Source organism: Anopheles funestus, chromosome 2RL (assembly GCF_943734845.2).
Source record: "Anopheles funestus chromosome 2RL, idAnoFuneDA-416_04, whole genome shotgun sequence".
Taxonomy (NCBI): Eukaryota; Metazoa; Arthropoda; class Insecta; order Diptera; family Culicidae; genus Anopheles; species Anopheles funestus.
This window is the reverse complement of record NC_064598.1, coordinates 31,964,735-31,980,235: the sequence shown is the minus strand read 5'-3', so window position 1 is coordinate 31,980,235 and position 15,501 is coordinate 31,964,735. Positions and strand designations below refer to the sequence as shown.

Sequence of the window (15,501 nt, the reverse complement as noted above, 5' to 3'; positions counted from 1 at the left end):
TACTTTTTTCGTGAAGTGGACAAAATGTTAGTAAAACGCAAAAGTAAACACAATTTATGAAAGTTTAAACCTTAAAAGCATAAAATTTATAATTGTAGAGAGTAATTTTGCAGGCCAGACACAACGGTTAATCGAGAGAATTTTCGATCGATGTGAGCGGAGATGACAAAGAGAGCAGTCAAAACAATATAAAAGCTTTTAGTGATAAGCAAAAAAAAAACAATCTCCAGCTTGGTGTAAGAGCTTTCCAACCTTTCATAACATTGTTTGAACAATATTTACTCTTTTGAAGCGTTTAATTAAAACATTTATACCATGCAAATAATGTCATCTTGCTGCTTCTACTCTTGTTTTTACTAACATTTACTTTTTACTACTCAATTTGCGAGTAATAATTCTAATAAAACCCCCGTCGATAGTATGGAATAACCAAGTACAGCTGAAGAACTATGACCACCCAAATGGTATTCCGTATCACGATGTTATATTTTTGCACAGTTTTCATCTCGGAATGAAACTACATAATCGTTCCGTTGCGTTCAATCAGGCAGATTTCTGTCTAGGGCTTGCGAAGTCCACAATAAATAATAGTCATGCAATATGCATTTTTGTTCCGTATGGCTTTAAAGCTCGGTGTGAACCCGTGAACCGCTGTCCTTTTCGGTCGGATGGATGAACAATCCTTCCGCTGCAATCCACTCCGTACCGGTGTATGCATTCGGTAGACCAACCACCTCCATCTGGCCATTTATGGGTCGCCCAAAGGTACGTCCGGACACGCCTAGATACATGTCAGTGTCAAGGTGCTGGAACCGAACCGCGTTAGTTCGTACCCAGCTATCTCCGGAGCAAACCAGCAACCAGTGATCGCCGGAATCACCTTCACCTAGAAAACAAAAACTCGCGTTAGATCACATTTTCTGGCCGAGTGTTTCGTAAACTTTCGTTTCGAATTTACCTTGCTCATCACCATAGGCTGAGATTTCTTGGTTGCCCGAAAGAGGACTCTGAAAGTGGTGTGAATGTAGGTTCTTGTTCGTAGCTAAATGATGCAGACGAATTGTGTCACCACATTTGATAGGTTCCCTGCAATGGAAGTGTCGTAGGTTAGCGTTAGCATTGAACGGATCTTGAAACTATACTGGCTCACATACGTACCCTCGTTCGCAATGTTTACCAGTCGCAGCCTTCACTGCCCAGTGGCTGTTTACGTCTTCCTGCAGTTCGGTGGCCGTCACCGACTGTTGACCCGACCCCGTACCATATTTCACATCGTGCGAATGTAACCGCACCTTGTAATCGACATTGAGCAGCTTGAGGACTGTTCCGCAGGTTACATGTCTGTTGTTCCGGGCAGCTAAAACACGAGACAATTGCTTAGAATGTATGTAAGGAACTTGATTTACATATTTTGTTATGTTTTCACTGACGTGGTTCTTCTACGGTACAGCATTGTTGGCACCGGTAGCAAGCGAATTATGTTGCTATCACACATGTACCAGCATCACGCACACAGTGAAAGGCTGCGACCAATCAACGCTGCCCAACACATTCGCCAGCAAAACAAACCCTCGTTTCGCGAGCAAAAAGCAACTTACCTTCTATGAAATTGAGCGTACAAACTGTGCTGAAGATTAGGACTAGAAGCGAAGCTGTGCTTGCCGGCAGGATGGCCATCCTCACGAATTACAGTACAAAAATCGATCAATAGAAATAACTTTAGCGAGCACGAGCTAAATCTGATCGCCCCTTCGAGTGACTGTGGATTCCTAGCGCAACCCCTTCTGAATGCTGTCAAACATCGGTTGGCTTGGGGAAACGTCAACATAAGGCTGGCAATCTTCGTGCTGGTATAAAACAACTGTCATTATACCAGTTCAAAGGTAAACAAAATGTCGTTTAATTTTTGTAATGAAAGGGGAGTGATTTTAGTTATTGCAATAACACTACTGGGATTAATTCATTTTTTTATTATAAAGAATTTTATTATAAGTTAACTATATATTTATTATTCATGTATATAAAAGCCAAACGCATTGCTTCAAATGATGCAAAAAAGACTTCCAAATAGTCATAGAAGGATATTCATTGAACTTATGTGAGCTTACGTATGTTGACCTGAAAACACTTTGTCTATGTTTATCGAATTTGAAAAGTTTTGATTTATTTACATAGAATTTGAAAAGTAATTGGAGGAATATCAAAGGAATGGAAATAGAAATTGGATCTAATTTTTACTTTAGTTTTAAATTATTATTTAGAGTAAATTTACAAAAATTTTAAGTGAACGAAAAAATAGGTAAAGCAACATAAAATTAACGATAGTCAATACACATATTTCATAAACCATGTTTTTGTGTTCTAATTTCTATTTGCATGTATGATGCTTATCACTAATAATCCACGATAAATTAATGTATGTAAATCGTATTTTTACTTAATTGAATTTATATTTCTAGTGTTTTTTTTAGTAAACCAAAAACAAAAATCTACTATTTGCCATTATTAAAACACAAAATTATTATTGTTAATTTCGTTGTAGAAACATTATTGACGACATCAAGTTATTTATTGCTTGATTTGATTTTGTACAATTATTTTGAAATAAGTCGCATAAACAAATGCATAGCCAAATAATAAACATAATGATGAAATGATCGCGATCAACACGAACAAACCGTTTAACCGTTGTGCCGTTAACGTTGTTAACCGTTAATTAAAAGTATAATAAAAGAAATAATTCTCTTCAAAAGATTTTGTTCAACAATATTCAATAAAACGAATTCATTGCGGAAACATTCAATCATTCACATTTCATTTGATTCATCATCAATAGTACAGACGAAATCATTTCAGTTAAACCATCCATTAACATGAATAGTAAAAGTGTCCTTCGGGTTTTGATTGCGGATGATGTTAGTGACTCACGATAGGATAAAAGTAAAGTATGCGATCCAATCCCCACAGTATTTGATCAGCTGTTGGAAACAAATGATCACTCTCCAAAGTAGCGAATATCATCAAAGGATCAAAAGAAGAGTACGAATGAATCACACCATTCTAAGCAATAACGCTACGAAAGGCACATTAAATCGGTATCGAACGAACATAAGCACACCGTTGGGCCACAGAGTATGTAGTCAGATTGGCTCCAGCCCCATGTACGGTGGATGCAGAAACTGTTGAACGATCGCCGTACCAGCCCGTACCGATCGTTTGCACAAAGCGCATACAGCGAGAGCGTGTGCTGACTTCCTTGCGCCACATGCATTTTGGGGCCACAACTGGTTTTCGTCTGGTCGGTGTGCTCACCAACACTACAAACTACGGTTTGTCTGCAGCGCGGCGTTTCACTCGGGTGGAGAGAGATTTCAACGACCAGATCCCAACGAACCCTGGTCGCATGCTGTCGCGTCGTCTGGCGCTGGTGACTCGTTGCTCGTTCGGCCACGGCAAAACAAGTGAGATTTTTTGCTTCCACCGTACACCGTGCAGTGTAAGTGCGTTTTCTTCAAGTAGAGTGCGTTCAATGCGCTAAGGTGAACTTTCATTCATTCACTTTCCATCATTCGCGTTAAACTTTGTTGTTGCGTGTTGCGATTTGTTAAAGTTATATTTAGATCAAACGGGGGAAAACAGTAGAACCGTACAAAACAGGTGATGCTAGTGGTAGTGATGTTTAAGTGGGTGACAATGGTTAGATGGTACACCATCGAAGACGACCGATCTAAAACTCGCGATTCCAGTCCGGCCAGTGCTGCTATGCTGCTCTCTCGAAAATGTCAAAGCCTTCACCTTTACGGCGCTGAACACACGGATCTCTGCGCGCGCGCGCGCGCGAGGGATGCTTTCGTAGCGAATCTCCGTACCTTCGATCGTTCGTTCTTGTATATTTGTGATGGGACAAAAGTAGGAACAACAAAAAAGAAGCTTTACGTGTGAAACCCCTTGGCCTATTGGCGTAGTGAAAATGAATCAGTGAACAGCAATCGTAATAGGATCTACTAAATCCAACCAAACAACACTAGCCGGTTTCAGTGAAGGGTTTAAAATATTCAAAAAATCATATGGAAAAGAATTGATTGTTTGGAATGTGATCGATGCACGGTGAAAGCGAGTGTTTAATGTGGGGTTTTGTAAGTTTTGTAAGTTGTGACTGTGAAAGGAATTTTGGTGTGAGAAAGGCTGCTTAAGACAAGACAAGAAAGACAATTGATAAATGGATATTGCAATCTTACGATAAGAAAATTAAAAAGAGCAGAAAATAAATGCAGAAAGTAATGTAGAATATATAAGAATCTGATGATACTGTCCCCTATCGATAAAAGCATCGTGGCTTTGCCCAAAGTGCTAAACATGGTGATGGTGCGCTTCTTCATTAGTCATTCTGGTACGACAAAACGTCACAAATAGGATGCAAACGTTGGGAGTTGGAAGCGAGTGGCCGATCCGTGGCATGGTCGATCATGCCGAGATTGATCGCGTGTGTGGGTGCGGAACGTTTGTGCGCATGTGTACGTTATTATAGCATTTTTTCTCTCTCTCTCTCTGTGTCTTTCTTCAACGCTACTTTGCGTACCTTGACGCGTACCTTCAGCTGGTATGGAGTGGCACGACAGCGGTATGCCACCGTTACGTCTTGGGTTGGCTTTTTTTTGTCCTCCCCCGATTTTCTTGATCGTGTCTTACCACCCCAAAGTGACACACTGGGGTTGGCGCGTGGACCTGATTTGTTGAGACTTTGGCGTGTTGGTGTTGGTGTGGATTAATGTGTGCGTGCGTGTGTGTATGAGTGGGCATCGAAAAAGTGGCCAATGTTCCGAAGGTCTTTGAAGGTAGCTGCCACATAATGCCCATGTCTGATGCACGTTAGGTGGTAGTAGTTCAGTGTTCAGTGCAGCTAAAAGTGCACTTATTCTTCAATTAAAACATCAACGAAATTACACACAAAAGAGCATTTAAAATAAAGTGTAAAATTTCACCTTTTATGATTTTATAAAATTCATGAATTCATTTAAAAACTTTTATTTTTGTTACGGGGTTCGTTTCAAAAACAAGAATTGAAGTTTAAAATGATAAATGAAATGAAAAAAACAGAACTGAATGAAATTGAAGAAATGTACAACATCAATGAACGTCCTACGAACATCAAATGTATTTTATCTGTAATTTTTATTATTTTTTTTTAATTTTAAATATTCGTTGCGTTTCTTCTTATATTTTTCGTAAATGTTTTGTTTGCTTCGGTGAAAGGCAGTATAGTGCGTCGACCGATCGTCGCGCCGTAGTCGTCGTCGAAGATATTTGCCGTTCATGTTGCGTAAGATAACGGGTGAGCGTGCAGACGGAGAGCAAAGAAGAAACACCTCAAAGAGCAAGCTCTCTGCGCAAGTGGTGCGACAACGAGTACTGACGGGGATTTTTGGCATTGTGTTTTCGGATATCAGCAGCATAGACTACGTTCCGTGGTAGCATAGTGACACTAAAAAAGGGCAGCTGAAGCATAAGCCTCAGCCGCTGGATTGGAGTACGATCGATTTGTTGACTGGAGCCGTCTCTAGGGTAAGTGTTCACTGCTGGGTTTTTAGAGTATTAAGTTGATTTATGGCTTTACGATTAACATCAGAACAATCAAGGTTGTCCATTGAGATAATGGCAACACAAGGTGTCATCTATACTGATGAATCAGATTAATGTAAAAAAAAGTTAAATAATTTTACAAAATATTGTTAAAGTCCAATTTCTATTTAAAAAATGCTATAATTGATTTTGTTTGTAATTCTCATATAATATCCGTATAATAACGTTATGAAATTATACTCCGTATTTTTATTTTTCAATTATGAAACTTTCAATCAGCGTCGTATTTACGATGCGACGAAAGTCGACAGAGCTTGACAAATTTTGCAAACTCTAAAAATGCAATCGAAATCATCAAGTTTCAGCTAAACTAAAGCTCATACGCCTCGTGCCTTACGTTACGATAAGCTTTTTGTAATGTTTGTTTTATTTTGGGCTTTGCTGGTCAGTTACCGATGCGTAGCAAAATTGTGTAATGTGCATCTTTCGGGTGTTATGTTTCAATTATTCAAATGATTCGGTCCAAAATTAAGAAGCCAGTGGAGTGTTGCAAATTAAATTCGATTAGAAATTACCACAAACCGAAAAAAAAGAACAAATTTTTGTTCAAGGATTTTGTATGTAAAATCATACAACGGAAAACCACTTTTTTGTGCAATAGAACCTCTTCCATTACCGGTTCGTTTCACAACATCCTTTTTTTTGTCTTGCACGATGAAATAGCAGCGAAATAACGTCTTGTGTTCTAACCCAACTCTCACCTCGCAACCGGTAAACCAATTTCCTCTGCTGGCACAAGCTGTCAAAACAATATCATGTATTGTCTTTCGAAGGGCTTTTCCATCATCACCCGTACCAGACCCCATCGGTCTGGCGAGTTAAGCAACCCCGCACACACACACACACACACGGGGCGGATGTAGATTTTCCGGTGGAAATCCATAATTGCACCGTTCCGTTTCTTTCGCTTTTGCAATGGGCACCTAACCTAAAAGGGCTGCTACTGCACACTGGCATGCATGAAAGCAAAGGAAAAGAAAAAAAAACTCCACAAAACATACGGCACAAATCGACACCCCAAGTCCATGGTTTAGTTAGTTCATTTATACAATTGCTCGTGGTGTTGCATGTTGGTTTAATTATTTTTATCTCTCTCTCTCTCACACAAACGAACGAATGTTGAAGAAAAATCACTTTAAAAAAACACAGACGGAGGGAGTTCGTTTTTAGGGGTGGAAAACTTCAACTCTCCCACCGATCGATCCACCATCGTTCGTGCAAGCGTCTCGCATGTCTTGCACCAATCAAGAACGCGATCAACCATACACTGTTTGGCTTTGTTCGCTCCGATTTGCGCTTAAATGGCTCGATTTTATTGTTGTCAGCTACAGCGCGCTAACGAGCACAAGAAACGTACAAAATCACCCAGAATGTCAAACGCATGGTTTTAAGTTGGTAGCTGATTGCTTTACTTGCGGTACAGGTCTTGTAGCTAGATACGCACATATCTAACCGGCCCTCGGGCAATAGCTAGCCTTCGAAATTCGACACGTTTGGGTGGAGCTTTGTGGTTTGCTTTGCAGAAAAAAAAACCTAACAACCAAACAAGCAAAACATAGGTTTTATTTCACTCTCACAACGCCCTCCGCTGGGCTTCGTTACACCCTGTACGGTGTTCGCATTGCGTCAATCATGTTCTTTAGATGACGGTTGTTTCATGAGCTTGTTTGGTTGTAGCTGAGCTTTTGCAAGAGTCTCTACTCTAGTATAGTTCTTTTTTTGCGTACATATCCAATCGAGTGTTAACGGTCAATGGTAATCCTGGGTGTGCTTACGATCGTGTGTGTGTGTCCTAAAGTGAACCACAAACGAGCTTAAGAATTTTATTAACTCAATAACCTTCTTATGCGCCATCGCACTCAAGGCTTTTTGGTAAGCCTAAGCGGAACTTTTGCTGTTTGTTATGGTTTAAGGTTGGTACGGTCGGTAATCAACATGTTTAATGTAGCGTAAGAGGAAGAACATAACTTGTTTTGAAATATGTTAAAGTACGAATGCATAGAAATGCCAAATAAGAACAAAAAAAACACTTAATTTTTCTATTAAAAGGCAGTGAAAATTCACTTCAAACGAAGCCTCCCAAATTGTGGCTCCGTACCAGAAATGATGATACTTTCTTCTCACCTCGTCAGATACCACTTACGGTAATAATAGCAGGCTAGTAAAATTAGTAAGCTGGCCACACACTCCAGCTTACTAATGTGTGCAAGAGAGGTGAGAGATCTGTACACAAAAATGTGATCCCCATTCAATAAAAAAACGACGTGAAAATGTGCCGAAAAACCTGATGCCGGAGGTGATTGAAAAGTGAAAACTTTTAAAACGTCGAAGGTAAAGATGAGATGGAGGATTATAATTTTGCATATTCGGTATAATATGCTCCATCTTTCTCTCGCCTAATTTCGGTTCGGATGGGTTTGAAGATGCATTAGAAGACGCGAGGGTGTCGATGAACTCGGAATGGAAATTGAAAGCACTAATGGGAAAGCACTAATTGCAAAAAAAAAACCTTTGGAAAATTGCAGCACCCTTTTTAATATTTGCACGCATAATTGCAATGACGTCAAGTGTGTGCTGGATTTTTTTTTTTAATTTTTATTTTACACAAATTTTTGTTATATTGAAAATAAAAAAGTAGCATTTTTTCTTCAGCATGATTTAAATCTTCAATGTCTACTAGCGGAAAATGCAGAAGAAAACACAACAACCGATTAAACGAGCTTCTAAAATTAAGACAGGTCAGTTTAGGTAGACTTTTCTTTTTCCGTCTCTGTTTGGACATAAAAAACTCCCCGACGAAACAAGGCAAAAAGAAAACTTTTACGGCGAAGGTTATTTCACTTCGCCAAGTAGGCCAACATTTCGACGATCGCCGAACCAACCGTTGCTCTGCCCAGTTAGTGGTGGATCCCGTTCCCGTAGTGGCGATTTGAAAAGTGAAAATCATTTCACACACAGCTTCAGACGGCCGGAAAGAGGAACTGTCAGGGGAGGGTGGCGGGGGGAGTACGAAGAAGCGAAACGAAAAATGAGAGCCACTAAAGGGGAAAAGGCAACCTGTGCCATGATATGCTCCGTGTACGGATTGCCTTCGAAAGTGGAAAGATGGTTAAGCGAAAAGCGATGCAGATCGACGAACCCGCCATCGCGAAGGAGACGACGTTTTGGTTCAAACGGCAAACAAAAGTGAAACCCGATGAAAGGTTAGATAAAAACAGTGGGAAGGTGGGAATTAAAACACAGGTGACAGCATCCAAACCGAACCGGTGTAAAGTATGTTGGATAATCGGTTGATAACGAAAAAACCGCCATAAAAATCAAACAAAACACATCATTCGTCGCTAGCAATGTGGCTGAAATGAAGAAAAAGAAAATAATTCAATTTTTATCTGAAATAGTTGAACTAATTCTTGGAATTCTTAAGTTAGGTCAAACGGATCCAAGGCGGCCACATTCAGCAAACAACAGACAGCATATTTCTTTGAGTGGTACCTGGAATTTGGTGCCTGTCGTTGTTAAAACGTACCACAATACTGTCTGTTCTTGGGTTTTATTGAAACATCTCGTTTTGAAAAGACTATGAGTGATCAAAAGAAGCATTTGTGTTCAATAACAAAGAAGGGGGATAGGGAAATGGGAACTCAAATAATATTGTTCCGGTTTGGATATCAAGATGTAGATCAGTTAAACCCCAACTCTTAGACGCAACGAAGGTGTTCTGTGTGCTAAATATGTTTTTTTTAAAACAAACCCGGATTTTCTAAAGAAATAGTTTAGTGTATCAGCACCTTTTTTTTAAAAAAAGGGAAGTTAAGAAAAAAGGAAATACCAAATAGTTAAGCGAGTAAGTATTAGAAAAATATAAAACAAAGAAAATGGTGTTTAATTAAGATTAAAATCAAAGAAACTGTGAATGAAACCGCACTGTACAGTGATAAAGAGAGAACAATTACGTTAGACTGACGTATCTTTACAGATCTTAGCTTGAGTTTTTCTTAGGAGGAACTTGCATGGAACATGTATTAAAGACAGTCCAACTTAAACTATGATATGAGAAAAAAAGCATAAATGAGAAAACATGAAAGAAACCAAATTAAACCACGAGCATAGCGAGCATACGGCTGGTGCGTGCACTTTCACGGACAGCAACAGCTTTCCCTTTGCGTTTGCCGTGGATTGAAGGGAAGAAAAAAAATTGAGCAACGACGGAAAACAAAGCAAAAATGTAGCAATCCCTAGCAATTACTATTGCCCAGAAATAACAAACCGCGATGATTAGTGCAGTCGGTGGCCTGATTGTGTATGAAGCCGATCGTCTCATCGTCGATCACCGTAGTGCATCTCTCTGAAGGGAAAGATGCGCCCTTTCGCCCAGTCAGTGAGGGATGAAATTTTCGAGAAAGAAATTTTCACCTGCTAAGCTTTGTGTTTTTGTTTCAATTTTGCTCGATTATGATGCTACGCATGTTATTATGATCTATGAAAAAAGATGAAAAATTGAATAGATAAGTGGAGAGGGTTTTCTTTCAGGAAGATAATCATATCTATTAGACACAAAGGGTATGATTATCGGTTTAGAAAAAGGGGAATAAAGGGATTCTGATGGTAAGAATCCAGCCTTCAAGAATGTACGCATCCAAGAGGTTTAATCCATGTAACAAAGAATTTCACCGTCTTCCAACTAAACATACGAACAACGTAAAATTAAATGATAGAGCAAGAATTCGCTCTTTTATGGAAAAATATTCAAATTCCTCAAAAAAATAATCTACCCAGTGTTTGACCCATCATCATACGTCGGTAAGATATATGTCCCTTCCAGGGCACATAAATCACTCGTAGCACCGTCACCGTGCGGTTCACACATTTGTCTTGTAGTGGCACACGACGTTGCTGAATGTCGGGTTGTAATTCTCACGCGTGATACAGTTGCATTGTGTATTATGTTTTTGTTACACTTACGGTAGCCTGGTGTGCCATAATATGACGATCTTTGCAAAGCAGCAATGAATAGCAATAACTGGTTGCATAAATAGACCACGAGTTTTAGAAGTAAAAAAAGAGATGAAGGCAAATTTTTGTCCAAAAAGCTTTTGTGTAAGAAAGGTTAAAATATGAAGCAATTACTTTTCACAAAAAATGAAAGTTTCACCTTAACCTGTGGCAATGTGAATTATTCCGACAAATCAATTTATGATTAATAATGCCATTACTGTTTGAGAGCATTTGTTTGGTGCGTGAATTTATATCTGACCCCACCCAAATGCTCCAAAATAAGTAGTTTCGCAGTTTGAATCTTTTTCCGCTGCTTCATCTTCTACTGACGTTTGTCTTGGTCTGGCCTTCGTGAGCACAACGTGGTGGTTTTCACCGTAACCTTACCATGTTCACCACGCTCCAGGGTCCCTCAGGGTTTGGATATTACCATGCGTACAAACATCGCCCAACAACCATTGAAAAGATCGTTAAGCATTGAATCGAAAGATCTATCAACCGAAAAAAACCTAACATACACTCTCCTTCACAGTCTCTATACGCCAGTTCAACATAGTGTCAAGCTATGGCTGACATTCGAAAAGAATTAACTCTTGACCGGTTGGAAAGTTTGAAGAAAAAATAAAAGACACCATCCAGCTCAAATCGAGGATGCCAATGAATGGGCGATACATGGGTGGAACAGCTGCTAAGAGAGAGAGGGAAAAAAACACCGGACAATCACTCAAAGAATCCTTGCCGTGTACAGCGTGTTGCGCAATATCGGTTGAATGGTTCGCAAATAAAATGCTGTCCAACATCTAGTTGGGACGGTTGACCATTCGCATCCAAGCGCAGAACCGTGTCCCATGTGGCCTGGGCGAGGGCATTGGCGGTAATGTGTAACCATTTTGCCAAGCCATTTGCTTTGCGTGTCGTTTTGCGTACCGGTGTACGGATTTTGGGGCTGCATATTGATGGAAGTTCACCAAGCAGAAAGGTGACCAAAAAAACACTAATAACCATAACGGTAGTAAGGTTTTGTGTTGTTTTTTTTTGTTGCTTTGTGAAGTCTTTAGACAATGATGTTTAGCGCGACCTTGCCACACACTGCTCTCGGTCTGTAAGGGGGTAATAATGGAGTGGGTGTACGGGTTAAAACTTTATTCAAATGCTTGGTCAGTTTTAATAAGATGAAATTTTAATAAGTGCTCTTTGGGGCGAAACATCTATGTCAGAAAGCGTAAGCAGTAAGTAGTTCACCGTTGTGATTCGAGCAGTTATCGTGTGGTGGGTTTAAGCATTTTGATTTTTTTTAAATTCCAGCTGCGCATAATTCGGAATGCAAACACATGTTTTGTTAAAAAAAGGGATAAAAACAATTTCTATTATGTTTTTAATAAGAAACAATAAAACTCGACGTTTCATATGGTTTTGGCTTCATTCACAAGATAGAAGATCCACACGAGACAGCTTGGGGATAAAAATAAGTCAAGTGATTATTAATATTTTTTCGCACATCGTTCAAATTGTTACCGAATAGTTCAACATTGTTAAATTCTATTTATGGAATTTTGAGGCGCTTTATGATTAGTTTTCAGACAAATTTCTTTGAACCTTGATTTTTTCTCTGCACATGATTTTTTACCATTATTGTTTAATTTTTTTTCATTCGACAATAAATTCAACAAGGATCTAAAAGCTATGGTATACAAAAATAATAAAGCGTATTAGAGAAAAAATTATATTAATCTTTGGGAGAGGAACGGCAGAGACTTTCAATCGTGTTAAAAATCACGCAATATTAAAATGTGCGCTTATTTAATATTATTCAAAAAATTTAAAGTTCTTTCTTTTTCTAAAACGATTATTTGAAAACAAAAAATGGTAATATCTATTTTTGTATTTTGAATAACACGCGGAAAATATTTACAATTAGTGAACATCTGCATACGTTAAACTAAGAACATTTGTTTGAAAGTAAAGTTTAAAACCATTCAAGCAAAGTGCATTGTGCTACACTTTCATACGATTTCATTAAAAAAGTGGCTTCAAACGGTTTCCATGCAACTCAAGATGCATTTAATTGGCTTCGCTTCATTAAAACTACAAACATGGTGAATGGCAACCACACAAACAGAAGAGAAGCTTTTAGATTCGCATAATGTTAACATCCGGTTTATCATTAAGTCAATTTCAAATGCACATCAGCACATCATATAGAGAAAGAAAAACAGATTTAACGGTTGATTGAATCAATGAGAATGAAAAACAAAATGCACACAAAGACAAAACACCCACAAATGGTAATAACTTTCACCACCATCTGCACACAAAACCGGCTCGTTTCCGTTTTGCCGGGAAATGCCAATCTCGTTTCGATCCCGATTCGATCTTCCGTTTTGCTTGGCAGACGAGCTTCATTATCAGTCGCATATTGTTTTTTTGCTGCAACAGATTCACTTTCGTTTTCCACGCTCTGGCATCAACCTCCAGTTGCCAAGTATCGTAATGCTCCGTTCAGGAAGCTGAGCGACAAAACTGTGCGTTACGACATCCGATTCGATCCCAAAAACTGCCAAGGTTGATGGTATTTGCGATGAAGCGGTGTGGCGACTTGAACGACCAGACCCCCGGGGGAGGGGGCCGATTGGTTTGCAGCTGGGAAACAGGTTCACCGTCATTCGATGGTAATGGTGTGTGGCCCTGAAACTAGCCATCTTTAGTGTGTTTAATCACGATAAAACGATGCGACCGAAGACCGAAGAAGTTTTGAAGCCGAACTGATGCGGTTTCTATCAATGTTTCATCTCGCTGCGGTGCGTGATAGAGCAAGCGGTCTTTGTCTGGAGTCATCTGTTTGTAAGTGCACCCCGATCGTAACGATAGTGAAATGGCACGTTGCAAATCTGTGATTCATGGTGCAAATTTTTCAAGGTGCTTTTGTGATCTAGCCTGCCCCCCAGGACAGTTAACGTAGTGTCCGACGTAACGTGTAGTGGTTGGATTTAATAAATAAAAAATATCGCAAATGACGTTACACGAACCCCCTTGACCCACATGGGTCGAGAAGATCCGGCATAGACGAACCGTTCCTTGCCCAGCTATGCATATCCGTGCATAGTGTAACAGTGTAATGTTACCGATACATTGTATCACAGTAACGTACCTCGTCACTAGTAACGGTACCGTTGCGAACAATACGCTTCATCATGATCAACATCGCAGAACAACCGTGTGTATGAGTGGTTTGTAGGATCATTAGGAAAAGCTCGTTAGGAAACTGAGAGCTAACGATGACGATCAGTAAATGGGAAGTAGCAGCAAACAAGACCCTTTCAAATGACAGCTGCAGCTGTCAACAAGTATGCTGATCTTCAAAGATCCAACAACTACTAAATCCAAGATTTTGCAACTCTAATAATATACTGTTCTTAACCAAAACTTTGAAAATGTTAAAATATCCTTACAGTAGTATATACTCTACAAAAGCTGTTAATACTACACACTTCCTGTAGGCGTGTATTATGTACCCGAAAACTACTTTCGAAAAGCAATAACTCCGGTTGTTAAGCAAATGGCGTAACACTCTTGAAAGATCAACCACACGCCAACGTTCGGCAGCGGGCAGCTGTACTTTAGACATTTATCAGATACAGCCGAAGCGAAGGAAAAAAATAAACGGAAACCACCCCATTCGAACGTATACACCAACATTTGGCCGGTTTAGGGGTTGCTTTTCGTACCCCTTGTGCGCCTGTGTGGCGATTGTACCAACAGCGTGGCCGGGTGCTTGGTTCGAAAGAAAGAAAAAGTTGTTTCCTTTATCGCTTTCGTGAGTGATTGGAATGAGGCGAAGCAAAAAAAAAAATGGCTACACACTGTAGTGCGACTTGGACGTGGAGTCTGGACGAAACTAGAAAACTGGTTTGACCACCCTCCAAAGTGGAGTGAGGAAATTAATCCAGTATACGCCCGGGTTTCTCGCTTGCTCGTATACTACAACACCTCCTTTTCTCTCCTTTTATTGTGTTGTGCAAACAATATTGTCTACTAAGTTTAATGGCGTACTTTTTATGTTTTCTACTAAGATCTTCGAGATTAAAATTTTTCTTCTATTGGTGTAAGTGGTGATGTGAAACTGTTGGGATAACTTAAAATTTCCAATAACTTTAATTTTGTAAAATATTCATTAACACACTATAATATACTACTAAGTAAAGTAATTTTAAAAGTGGTACAAATTTGTAGATTATTATAAAATAATTAAAGAGAGAACTAATTTAATTAAGCAACTTCAATGATCTTGTTCGCCCTACATTTCGTTGCGATGTTTTGCTGCTTATCGCGATCAAAACTGTTGCTGCTGAATGCACGATGGTTTGATCTTCACAAAAGCCGCCCGTCAGTCGACGGCAAAACTCTATTTCTTATTCAAATGATCCAACGAACTCAGATCGTAATCCTGTGTACGTGTACGAGCGGTATTTATGCTATACGTAGACGAACCCTGGAGGGGTCATCGCCGTAATTCCCATGATTGCACTATGCTAGAAATGTGTACCTTGCGAGACATACAAAATGCTAGAAAATCCAAAAAACCCAATGGAAATCGTGGCCATCAAATTGAGGTTTTATGACGCATCGGTCACAAGCTGTCTAAGCGCTAAGTTGGAGAAGGTAACCTTCCGGGAGGCGTAATTTCGTATGCAATCGGAGTGTGTGTTTCTACCTACAGCTAAAGGTAAAACTTCTATATCTATAGTGCTCTGTAGCACCTTAAAGCACCGCCCCTAAAGGCTAGTAAAACTGACAAACTTGAAGACGTAGATCAATGCTGACATTTCGTTCATCATCTGACGGCATCATCGACACCTTTGATGGAAC

At 39.5% G+C, this 15,501-nt stretch overlaps 2 protein-coding genes across 8 annotated transcripts in view; one reads left to right on the top strand and one right to left on the bottom strand.

The window, feature by feature from the left end:
• Nucleotides 1–462: 462 nt before the first annotated feature.
• On the bottom strand, nt 463–1,801 carry LOC125764355 (stromal cell-derived factor 2). Its single transcript, XM_049428518.1, has 4 exons — nt 1,599–1,801; nt 1,159–1,357; nt 959–1,086; nt 463–886 (listed from the first exon to the last, which is right to left on the bottom strand). The coding sequence occupies exons 1-4, from the start codon at nt 1,675–1,677 to the stop codon at nt 624–626; spliced, it is 669 nt and encodes a 222-aa protein (XP_049284475.1). The 5' UTR covers nt 1,678–1,801; the 3' UTR covers nt 463–623.
• Nucleotides 1,802–3,169: 1,368 nt separating this feature from the next.
• LOC125764277 (chitin synthase chs-2) overlaps nt 3,170–15,501 on the top strand; it is a 29,253-nt gene continuing 16,921 nt past the window's right edge. The window contains exons 1-2 of one of the 7 annotated variants that reach the window (XM_049428331.1): nt 3,170–3,496; nt 5,258–5,562. The gene's annotated coding sequence lies outside the window, so the exon portion shown is untranslated. Of the gene's footprint in view, nt 3,540–5,253; nt 5,563–15,501 lie in introns of all 7 variants that reach the window. The other 6 variants (XM_049428337.1, XM_049428334.1, XM_049428330.1 and 3 more) reach the window with 6 other exon arrangements.